Source organism: Oreochromis aureus, unplaced genomic scaffold, assembly GCF_013358895.1.
Source record: "Oreochromis aureus strain Israel breed Guangdong unplaced genomic scaffold, ZZ_aureus HiC_scaffold_24, whole genome shotgun sequence".
Lineage (NCBI taxonomy): Eukaryota > Metazoa > Chordata > Actinopteri > Cichliformes > Cichlidae > Oreochromis > Oreochromis aureus.
Window position 1 is genome coordinate 196,193 of NW_024108808.1, and position 12,280 is coordinate 208,472.

The following is a 12,280-nucleotide window of genomic DNA, read 5'->3' on the forward strand; positions in this document are numbered from 1 at the left end:
TCTGTCCAACGTAGTGTCCAAATGAAGCCTGAAGCTTTTCTTCACCCTCTTGTCAGATGGTCAGCAACAAAACTCTGTTCCAACCAATGTCTGATAAGAGATGAGACACAGCAGCTGAGCAAATGATCATTTCATGCTGAAGACATCCTCAGACAGAATTAAATACATACATAAACACAGCCTGGTGCCAATAACACAGCTAATGACACTGCTGTATCACTGGCTTTACTGATTAAAGACCATATCTGAAGGAAATCTTTGAACACAACAGAAAGTGACCTTTTAAACCTGCGACACTGATGCTGCATTCAAGGACCATTACAAACATCTGAAAGGACTTAAGAACATGAAGAAAATGTGACTTGTTTCTCTGTAATGAAGCTGTTTTAGTGAAGAAAGTTGAAAGGTCACAGAGCGACTGCTGAATCTTCTGCTCTAAACATGAACTCTGAACTTTGTGATGCTTCAGGAGGAAAACTGCTTCAGTTATTCTCTCAGATTAGTTTCATATTTTCTGCATCAGATTTGAGTGAGATCCTGGAATGAAGACAGAAGAAAAGACTGTTCAAAGTTTGATTTATAGTCAAACCTTCCAGTTTATTCACACAATAAAACATCAACACAATATATGAATTCATTCATTAAAATCACAGTTTTTCCTCATTTGTTTGATGATTTTGACAAAAACAAACACAAACACACACACATGGTCTGCCATACTCATAAAGAGAAATGTCGACATTTTTCAATACAAATATTCCAGAAACATTTAGAGGATAGAGAAGTTTACATTTTCATGTGGAGAAATATTTTAGTAAATCAAAATGATGCTGAGCAGTGATAGCCTCCATAAACAGTCACAGGAAAGATCTTTAAAAACTCAGAAACATCAAGAGAACAACTAGAAGATGTGGAGGTACCACCCATAATGTTTGACTGACAGCTGATCTCTGTGCAGAAATGATGGAGAGAAAATAAAATGAAACTAAAATACAGATTTAAACCCACAATATGAAAGACTTCAGTCTATTTCAATTTAATCAACTCAGCAGTGGCTCCATATTTATAGTAAAGCCAAAGTCCAGCATAGAGCGGCTGAGTGAATGTGGTCTGGACTCTGTGGAGGAGAGTCATGGTTTCAGAGACGCTGTAGAAGGACAAAATACCTGCTCTGTGATCCAGGTACACTCCTACTCTGGAGGAACGAGGACCTGAGACACGAGTTTGGATCTTGTTGTACAAAAATGTATAACTGTTGTTGTAATAATTTAATGACCAAGATTTGTCATTAAGTCCAAATTTAGATTCATCCCCTGCTCTGCTGATATTCTTGTATGCGACTGCTACATAAACTTCCCCTCTCCACTCCACCTCCCAGTAACAACGTCCAGTCAGACTCTCTCTACTCAGGACCTGAAACCAAAAAGTGAATCTGTCTGGATGATCAGAATAAGACTGTTGTTTATTCATTAATGTTACTTTTCTGTTCCCCTCTGATAATAACAGCTGTTTGTGTGCTGTGTTTGGATCCAGTGTGATTTCACGTGAATATTTTAAGAATCCTTCTCTGGTCTTTGGCTCTGGTTGTGACAGTAAAACATCCACTTCAGTGACTGTCAGTGAGATGTTTGTCCATTCCTCTCTCAGAATGTCCTGTAGTTTATCTCTGACCTCTGACACAGCTGCTGTCACATCCTCAAAGTAACTCAGAGGACGGATATTGATGCTGGATGAGTCTGTAGACTCACTGAGTGCTGACAGTGAGGGGTAGTTGTGTAGAAACTGGATGTGATCCTCTGTGTGTGAGAGCTGCTTCAGCTCAGCATCTTTCCTCTTCAGCTCAGTGATCTCCTGCTCCAGCTTCTCCTCAAGCTCTTTGACTCGACTCACTTCAGTTTCCTGCTGGGATCTGATCTGCTGCTTCACATCAGAGCTTCTTTTCTGGATGAGATGGATCAGCTCAGTGAAGATCTTCTCACTGTGCTCCACTGTTTGATCAGCAGACTGATTGATGGCCTCCACCTCCTGTTGAAGCAGCTTCACATCTTCTCTCTGTCCTGGATTCTCTGCTGGATGTTTTGTCGACTCACCTCCAGCTCTCTCTGCCTCTCAGTCCTTTCTGCTGCAGCTGAGACTGTGTCGTGGCCTTTATGTTCATCCACAGAGCAGAGATAACAGATAATCTGCTGATCAGTACGGCAGAACATCTTCATCACCTCATCATGACGAGAGCAGATGTTCTCCTGGAGCTTCTTGGAGGGCTCCACCAGCTTGTGTTTCTTGAATGAAGCTGCAACAATATTATGAGTCTGAAGGTGTTTCTCACAGTAAGATGCCAGACAGACTAAACAGGACTTGAAGGCTTTAATTTTTCTCCCAGTGCAGACATCACAGGCCACATCTTCAGGTCCAGCATAGCAGTGATCAGCAGGAGCAGCTTGAGTCCAGTCTTCTTCAGCTCCTCCACTAAATCTGCTAACATGGTGTTTTTCACCAGGACAGGCCTCGCTGTGAAAGTCTGTCTGCACTGAGGGCAGCTGTAGATTTTCTTCTTTTCCTCTTCATCCCAGAAGCTTTTAATACAGTTCATGCAGTAGCTGTGTCCACAGGGAATAGTCACCGGATCCTTCAGTAGATCCAAACAGACTGAACAGCAGAATTTTGTTTGGTCCATTTGATTCATGTGCTGTGCCGTTTCACCGTCTCTCAGTGACTGTCAGACAGTTTCACTTTCTCTGAACAGAAACAACCTCTGTGCTCTGAAGGGAAACAGATCTCTGCTCTTGTTCACCTCCTACAGGAAATGAGGCTCACCAGCAACTGCATTTGCACCATGTTGTTTAGACCCATCCTGATACAGACACATCTGTGAAGGGAGGCACTAAAGAAATATTCTTACAGAGCGACCACGAGCCAATCACATGATGCAGGGTGTGGTATGTTTGATTACAGCATGCAGTAACAAGTCTGACCCAGTTAAACTTTAACTTTACTTGGATGTTTGAAATTTAACAGTCAACACTCAGCGAGTTCATGTTATATTTCAAAAACTTCAGCAAAGTTTAGGATGCTGTGATGAATGAAAATAAATGACACTTTATATTTTGACATTTTCTAATCTTAGTTCATTCTCACACTTACAGAATGATGCATGGGAACAACTGACTCCACTGAATCAAACCTATGTTCAAATGAGATTATGATCATTAAATAGTAACAAATATTTAAATTCAGCAATAACAAATGAGATTGGTCCATAATGGGGTTTTTTTGGGTTTTTTTAAAAACACGTTTTTTGTAGTTTTTCCTGTGTACACAGTCACAGTGGAGTTTAAATGAAAACATCAAGATGTGCTTGAAATGCAAACTTTCAAGTTTAATTCAAGGTTTTAGTAAAACAAATTTCATGAAATGACATTTAATCATCTGATGTCCACCCACACCTCATCTCTCTCTCTCTCTCTCTCTCTCTGATTTACAAGATTTAACACAAAGTTTAAACTTTAAAATCACTTCATTACATTTTCTTTGTTATTCTTAACACAGAAAATTCACGTTCAAAAACATATGGATATAATTCACTTCATCCAGTTTCTGTAAGTCTACTTCAGTTAGGTTTGTCTTCTTCTTTTCACATGAACATTAATTGTTTCCAATTCAAATACAGAGAAATACTTTCTTTGACTTTATAACTGTGTTTGTTAATTACTATTTATTCATTTTTATTTATTTTATGCAGCTTCTTTTATTAAATCTTACATTTTGTAAGTCAGACATTCTCTGAGATTAGTGGCTCCAGTGTGTTGCTTTATGTTAGGATGCCCTGTAGCAGCTGGGTTCAAATAGGAGGCTTCAGGCAGAGATGAGGTGCAGACAAACCATGTGTTTATTCACCAACATTAAAAGTCCAAAAACATAACAAAGCATAAAACAACTCCTATAGCCCAATCAACATTCAGTCTGACAACATTAACCAGCTGATCATACTTCTCGTGCCAGAGTATAGTGACACCACCAGAAATTCTCCCACAAACCATCCTAGAGCTCAGATCAGTGGTGGATTCACCAACTCCATGAAAGTCCTTTTGCAAACAGTTCAGTTCTTCCAGATCTTGCTTAGGTAAAAAAGTTTATTGAAAACACAATATATCACAGGACGTCAAACGTTTATCCAGTTAAACAGCATGATTGGTCAAATTCACTGTGTCCAACAGATAATCCTCGGGCATTAAAGGAGACAATATTGATGCTCACTTATCCCAACGTGTCATGGGCCCCCCGCTGCTTATCTGCATACAGTTGATAGTGAAGGACAATCCCATACTGGGTTTGTAATGGGGAATCTAAACTTGCACCCCGCCCCGCACACACAGTACCACGCCTGGAATTCTTAATCTATCTTTGCCGGATCTTCACCAGTAATGTTGTGAACAAGCAGAAATAACGCAGACAACAACTCATGTACACACTAAATGTACCCTACACGCTTGTGCCTTAGGAGACTTTTATCTTTGTGAGTATTAATGCGTTCAGAAAGAACTTGGATATGTGTTTGGCACAACATTTTAGTCCATGTAATGTAATGTGAATGTGTTTAAGCCAGGCTAATGATTAAGTCTGGCATTAAGATGTGTGTATTAGTTATTAATTTATTTTTGATTTTCATAAATTTCACTTACAAGACAAAAACCAAAGAAAGAAAAGTTTAATAAAGATCTTCAGTAAAATCAAGAAAAGCAAGCCTTGTGTGGACTTATTTTGTTCACTCGCTGTCTGGCTTCACATAGTCATGTGTTGTGACAACAGCACATGAAATTATGTTATTCATATATATGTGTAAATATAATGTGGGGTTGGGGTGCTTGGACCAAAAATGCAGATTTTTTTTGTCCCAGTCCAGCCCTGGTATCTACTATAATGCAAAATCTGAAAATGATCTTTTGAAAACTGTGGACGCTACACAGCTAACAAACATACAGACAGACCCATTTACACACTTCCTCCCTTCAGAGGAAAAAATAAATCTGGACCATACATCGCCAGTTTGTCAAGGCAGGCAGGTCGGACTCAAGCGGAGACTGAGAATTACAATTAAACAGTTCTTTATTTACAAGCACCAGGTGCAATATATACAAGTGGGGGGAAGCCAGGGGTTCCAGGGGTCCACGGGGAAGTTCAGGGAAAACAGGATGTTCACACTCGCACACCGATCACAACTCCACACGCTCCACTTCCAGCTCGCTCGCTCCACTCGGGAAATTCCTCTTCCACACATACCACGTCAAACTTCCCACACTCATGCTCAGGTTTCCAAGCTACAGGGTTACAGGACGGGTCCGGGCGATTCTGGACACACTGAGACGAGATGATCACAACCAGAAACGCACAAAGAATCTCCAAAATTCATGAAGCCGGGATTAGACTAACGTGTGTTACTCAATAGTCCAGCGACGAGGAGCTCAGAGCCACTCCTTAAGAAGTGGCCGGCAAACAGGACGATGAACCACAGGTGAGTAATTAGTTGCAGGTGCGTGGACCAAAGGCGGGAGGCCGAGGTGAGCTCCGCCCAGGCAGAGCGATAGATATGTATGTATGTATGTATGTATGTATGTATGTATGTGAGAGAGAGAGAGAGAGAGAGAGAGAGAGAGAGAGAGAGAGAGAGAGAGAGAGAGAGAGAGAGACAAAAACACATGTAGCCACACTGGGCCGACCGGGCAGACACAGGGACCATGACACAGTTACTGATACCGACAATGATGGTACCAGGGTAAGACGTAAGCTACCTTTGTATCAATGACAACACACGGTTAAAGCAGAAGTTAAATCACTAAACCTCAAATCCTTCATCACAGTGAAGGCTCACAGCACAGCAACATGGACTTTAAAACCCCTAAAAGTAAAAAAGTAATGTTCATTTTCAAATTTTAAATCCTGTGGCCATAGTGTTATCGCGCTTGTTTAATATACACAGACAATTAAGAATAACAGAAAACATGAAAAATATCTTCTTAAAATTTTATTGATGTTGTTTTAAAAATATCTCAAAATTTTCAGAGGAGAAAATTTAGAGAATTGTTTTGTTTTACAAAAAATGTAATTCAGTCCAAATGAGTTCATGTTATGTAGGGCCAATTCACAATAACACAGTGCTTAACAAAACCAGTAGACCAGAATTACAGGTTTAAGAAATTTGGAGTGTTCTTATTTTTATGACGGGTGTTGTAATAAATTTGTTAAGCACTGTATATGTAAAGTAAAAACCCTACAGTATAAGAGATGGAAAACCCCAACAATCAGATGATCTCCTTTGAGCAAGCACTTGGCAACAGTGGGGAGGAAAAACTCCCTTTTAACAGGAAGAAACCTCCAGCAGAGCCAGGCTCAGGGAGGGGCAAGTCCTCTGCCATGGCTGGTTGGGGGTGAGGTGAATCAGACTGCAAACATCTTAATCAGACACGTCTTACCTGGTAGGATGGATGTTCGCTGGAAAAAAATGGGGTTAAATGGACATTGTTTTCTAATGCAATTATTTCAATATGTTTGGAGTCTGATTCACTGTCACATTTTCCCTCTCTTTTCTTATATATTTGGAGTTCATGGGAAGCTGGTTATGTCAGCTTTCCATGAACTCCGAAGCTGTACAGACAGGAATACTTGTGGTTGCCCAAGTTGTTCAACACATGCAGCGTGACGTAGCGGATGACATCTACTTTGTGGTCCTGAGACACAAAAAAAAAAAAAAAAAAAAAAACCAGGTCTAGTTAGTTGGATAAAAGTTTTTTGAGTCTCGACAGGATGATAAATTTTGGGATACTTTGATTATTATGGAGGGAGGATATACAGATAGCAAGGGGTGCTAATCTCTAAGTACTCTGGATAGAAAAATCTATGTGCATGTGTCTAATGGCAGAGTGTACTCACGGGTATCCTGAATGTCTGCAGTGGATCTCCATTTTCATCATATAGAAATGTTCCCAGGTGGACACCACTGTCGCCTAACGCTCTCTTTCCCTGGAAAGACCGACATGAATACATATAAAGTTGTTCTCTATGTACATGTATGCTAAATGCAACAGTTCAACATTGGTGCAGTGATGGGATGTGTGCACAGTGAAATCCAGAAATCTGTGACTTACAAACACTGAAAACATCCTGGGAGCACTGGAGATCTTTCCAGATGGTGACACCATCTTAGAAATATGACCCAGTGTCACATGACTGATCGTGATGCTGTGGGAGAGCTCAACTGTTAAATGTCCCTGGGAGCCTGCAAAACTCCAACACACTCCTGGGACCATGGGTGCTCGACCCTGAAGAGAAAAAGAAAAACAGAGCTCAGTACGGACCGCTAGTGTTTGACTATTAAACTGTGCAGATGTGTGAGATGTTATGTTGTTGTTTTGTGGGAGTAGATTATACCTGAATAACCACTCTTGGTCTTACACATAGTGGTTTTGCAGGTATTAATGTAAGCCCCCACAGCTTCAATCCAGACTGTTCTGGAAGGTAGGATGCTGAAGACTGTTCTTTTACAATCTTTGCTCCTGTAGGCAAAAACACAGAGTGAGAAAGGAATTGCAAAACAACAACAAAGAAATTCTTACATGACTTCTGATCTGATTTCATGTCTTACCCAGTCCCTCCAGAGCAAAGTTGGGCATCCTGTCCCCAACTGGAAGAAGGAAGTCCATCCTTTTTTTAATGTCCATGAACTCCCTTTGCAGCTGTTGTAACTGCCTTTCCACCTGTTCATGTTCGCTCATTAAGTACTGCAACTGAGACGAGGCCATTTATGTTATATGTAAAAGCTTTATGATAACATTAAACTGGCATTATCTGAAAATTAAAATCACTTTTATATTATGAGCTTCATATGTTTTTCATACCTTACTCATGAACGGGGTGGAAAAGTCCATTTTGGGCCCTCCAATACCGAAAATCAATCCTGGTGTGTGAAGAGAAACACAAAATAAGATGAGATGCTTAATCCAGAAGAAAAGCACATAGTACTACTAGAGAGACTGTAACTGTTTGTGGAAGGAGATCATTTACCAAAACACAACGCCAGCATGAGGACCAAAAGTCCCAATGCCTTGGTGGCTCCAAAGAGGCCTCTGCTGCTGTCACTGACTATAGTGTAGTCAGAATCAACGTCGTCGTGGTCAGCAGTGTCGGGGCCAGGACGAGGACGGAGCCGTCGGCTTTTGAAAATTCTGCATAGAACAAACAAAATCACGTGAGAAAAAAAAAAGGTACATGGAAGAACAAATGGATTGTCATTATAAAACATGCATATATGTCAATGGATGACAAAAAAGAACATGTAGATCAGCACTAACGTGTATAAAGTCTCCTTGTAGGAGATTATCGGCTCTCCTTCTCTGCTGTAACAGCCCACAGACTGAAGTCTTTCACTTCTTCTCAACATGGCTGTAAAATGAAAGCGAGAGAAAGGGTTAAGGGACTCTCTAACACAAAGCTTATCAGACTTCTTAACTATGATTTGAGCATGTTTCCATTAGAAGCATCTCTGTACAAATCAGTGCAGATTCTTTTATATATAAACTTTACGGTGCCAGCTTGTTTTTTTCTTATCAACAGAATAATATTTGAATCACACTCATATATGAAAATCTCTCTTAATTAAGGAACTTTTTTTCTTAGCGTCTTCAAAAGCAAAGAGTCATATTGTTCTGATTCAGATCGTATCATCAGATCACAACATTTTCTTGCTTTTCTTGAAAAAAAATCTCTTTCAAATATCAATTTGTTTGTTCATAATGTAGTTTTTACAAATCCGAAAAACAGGCATCCACCACAGAGGTAAAAAAAAGGCTCAAAGCAACTACATGAATTTGGCCCAAAATCTTGTCAAAAAGTCTTTAGAGACATTCACACAGGAATTAAAAACTCTTTATTTTCATAGTTAATATACAAAAGGAAATCAATATTTATAACACAAGTTCCTTCTAACAGGTAAGCAGTAAATCACCTTTACAGTAGAATGTTCTGATTTTTTTAATGACATATATTAAATATAAGATGTGAAGTTAAAACACACTCTGTTTTATTTACTTGTTGAATTTTAGTCTAAAGATTGCACTTACCTTCACTTAATGTCACGGATTGCCGGGGCAAGCCGTGTGTGAATTATTAAGGACCCAAGATGCGGCAGCTCTGGTGCAAGTGAGTTTATTACCCAAAAGTAAATCCAACAGAGATGGCGAGGATGAGCGTAAAACTAAGAAAACCTGAACTGGGAAAAACTAACAGAAACAGAGATGCAGGGAGGCACGGGGAAATACACAGAATGACGGACGGAGAGACGCAGACCATAACGTACCAAATAACGCAGACGAACCAGCAACTAACAGAGGCAGACACGAGGTTAAAATACACAGAAGGATAACGAGGGAATGAGACACAAAAGGAGGGCACAGCTGGAAGTAATCAGACCTGACGAGACAGGGGAAAAGTAACCTGAACATGTAACCCAGTGTTACTTTGGTTATCTGATATTCAGTATATATATGTATATATCTATATTGGGTGTTCAGTTATAAAATGTTCTTTAATGATTTTGAGTTTTTTTATTGCTATTGGTTTGCGGCTGCTTTACGACAGTCGACTGTGATAGTACATCCTAGCGGGAGGGGCTATGAGCTCACATGGCTTGTAGCTGTGCCAGAGAGCAAGCTTGGGTGAGCTAGCGGGGAATATCTCCTTCTGCAGTAGCCTTAAAAAAAGACTATTGTTCGTTCTCCTGCCAGACGCCTCGCTGCTGTGCTGCCTTATTGCTGCGCTGCCTTACTGCTGTGCTGCCTCGTTGTTGGGCTGTCTCGCGGGTGCCATTAAGGATCGGTGGCTGCCATTCATTCATCCATCCGGACCTCGATTATTTGGACCGAAGTACTCACACACACGCCCGCACTCAGTGCCATACACTCTCTTTATTTTGCTGGCCAGCTAACACCATTGTTTTATTTTCTTGTTGCATTCACAAAGACTACCCAAAGACATTTTGGTTATTGTCAAATAGACACTCTCTGATTACAGACTGAGGAGATTGTGGTGTTACAACCCCAGGACTGAGAAAAAAAGACTCTTTACACAATATATTCACTTGCCACCTGGTTAGAAGTGGCCATTGATAAAAATATATTTTACTTCCTCTTGTCTTTGTTTGTATTGTATCCCAGGGAAGTTCTAAGTTGTTCAGGTTGAAACATTTGTACTTAGAGTCGGTTAAGTTTCCTTTGGTGTATCAGTATCAAGCTAATGTTTAAGAATGTATGTTAAGGACTGATGTGCTCCAGTCCATCAAAACTTTAAAGTGCTGGACACCGATGGTAAATTGCCATCAGACCCTAAATAAATTGTCCTCTGCTGTTATCCATATTGCTTCACTCATTCTTTGGTGAGTAGACGTATTGGTTACAAACACACCGAAAACAGACACGGACCTTCAAAGTAAAACAGGAAACACATACACGCAATGACATAACACACCAACTTAACACAGACTGGGGGACATAGAACATAGCAACAAGAACCATGAAACAGAAGAGTACAAACACCCAAGGTAACCAAAACCACAGAATAATAATAAACTAAAACATAAACACGGAGTCACAGACTCCGGATCATGACACTTAAAACCAAACTTGTAGAAACAGAATCACTATGTAAATTTGAACGGTTAGCGCTTCTCACTCAGCTGAACCAGAAAATTTAGAAGCAGAAGAAAATTTTCAAATTGCAGCTTTTTAAGTGACGTTACAAAAAGATGAACACACAAATCAAACACGACGCGCACGCGTTCTATAAGAGCAGCATTTCTTGTGCGCATGCGCAAAGGTGTGAGTAGTTAAAAAAAAGACATTTGCTCTTAATTAAAGAACTTTTCCTTCTCAGTCCCTTTAGCTTAACTATCATTTAACCCAGTTTTACATTCATTTGTTTTTAATCACAGAGCTCAGTAATTTCAAACAATGAAGACGAAATAAACTGTGGTACTTAAATACACAAAATGCATCTACCTTGCATTTTATACTTTTTATAAACAATTACATTTTCAAAGTATACATTTTAAAGTCTGCAGTGCTGAAGAAGTGCTTTTGCCATTGTATTGTTGAGTTCAACTTCATGCTGCATCGACTCCCTGTGTTTCTCAATTTCAGCTTGGCTGAGGAAGATTTCACAGCAGACAGAACACTGCCCTCGCACTTGCAGCTGCTTCATGACCTGCACTATCGTCTTGTCAGCTTTGGCCACAGCACAGCCCTGTCTGCAGTACACATTAAAGTGAGCTTGAGCTGCTTGATGGGAGATCAGTACGTTATGACACAAAGAGCAGCGGACACTGAACGCTACATCTTTGCACAAGGCGATGAGACGATTCTTGACATGTTGAGGGACAGGGACTGGCAGCGGACTTTCTCTTAAGACGAGTGAGTCTTTGAAGTGGCTTTCGGCTGACATGTGCTGGAGACACTCGTCTCTGAGGTTGAAGAGGTGGTAGCAGGCAGGACATGCAAAACACACAATTCGCTGATAGATCTGGTTGATGCTATGACCATCAGGATTAGATGAGGACACCTTCGACTTAACATGGTTCCTCCAGGATTCTTTGGCCTGAAAATTCTTTCCACATGCAACACAGGCAAAGAACTCTGATGGACTTCCTTTAAGATTGATAGTCGGGTCACATGGTCAAGTGTTCTGTGCCTGTGAGGAGCCTACACTTGAAAAAGACCCGACTTTGGATTTCACTCCATTTATTTTTGACAAGTTTCAGCTTCATTCAGGTAGGTAGCTGTTTTGCTAGATAGATAGGTAGTAGGTAAATAGGTAGGTGAAAAACCTTTAAACATAAAGATAAAGAACATTTCATTACTCATTCAGTTAAATTAAATGCATTATACAGAATACAAATAAAATAACATAAATATATACACTTCAGTAAAGCCATTTAACATAAACAAAAGTATTTAGCTTTAGCTAAACTATCATTTAACCCAGTTTTAGTTTTACATTCATTGGTTTTTAATCACAGAGCTAAGTAATTTCAAACAATGAAGACGAAATAAACTGTGGTACTTAAATACACAAAATGCGTCTACCTTGCATTTTATACTTTTTATAAACAATTACATTTTCAAAGTATACATTTTAAAGTCTGCAAATATTTTAATAGAGACTTTAACCAAGGATTTTCTTTTACAAAGAATTATTCACCTTAAATCAAACCAAACATATTTACACTAGTTTTAAGATT

At 39.8% G+C, this 12,280-nt stretch overlaps 1 protein-coding gene and 1 pseudogene across 3 annotated transcripts; both read right to left on the bottom strand.

Annotated features, from left to right (window-relative positions):
* Positions 1–307: 307 nt before the first annotated feature.
* Positions 308–2,850, bottom strand: LOC120436815 (annotated as a pseudogene).
* Positions 2,851–3,863: 1,013 nt separating this feature from the next.
* On the bottom strand, positions 3,864–9,414 carry LOC120436810 (SUN domain-containing protein 3-like). 3 transcript variants are annotated; one of them, XR_005610615.1, is made up of 10 exons: positions 9,111–9,412; positions 8,343–8,433; positions 8,056–8,216; positions 7,890–7,948; positions 7,637–7,778; positions 7,423–7,547; positions 7,140–7,313; positions 6,925–7,014; positions 5,428–6,722; positions 5,215–5,355 (listed from the first exon to the last, which is right to left on the bottom strand). XR_005610615.1 is itself a non-coding variant. In XM_039607668.1 (9 exons), exons 2-9 carry the CDS (start codon positions 8,429–8,431, stop codon positions 5,194–5,196), a joined length of 1,002 nt encoding a protein of 333 aa, XP_039463602.1. In that variant the 5' UTR covers positions 8,432–8,433; positions 9,111–9,414; the 3' UTR covers positions 3,864–5,193. The 3 variants fall into 3 exon arrangements, 2 of the variants coding, with proteins under 2 accessions (XP_039463602.1, XP_039463603.1); XM_039607668.1 differs by lacking the exon at positions 5,428–6,722 and having other exon boundaries at positions 3,864–5,355; positions 9,111–9,414; XM_039607669.1 differs by having other exon boundaries at positions 5,217–6,722.
* Positions 9,415–12,280: the final 2,866 nt, after the last annotated feature.

Coding starts and splice junctions, on each gene's coding strand:
- LOC120436810 (XM_039607668.1), bottom strand. CDS start 8,431: ATGTTGAGAAGAAGTGAAAGACTTCAGTCTGTGGGCTGTTACAGCAGA. Junction 7,548..7,636: donor CTTTGCTCTGGAGGGACTGG/GTAAGACATGAA, acceptor TTTTGCCTACAG/GAGCAAAGATTGTAAAAGAA. Junction 5,356..6,924: donor TGCAGACATTCAGGATACCC/GTGAGTACACTC, acceptor ATCTCGTCTCAG/TGTGTCCAGAATCGCCCGGA.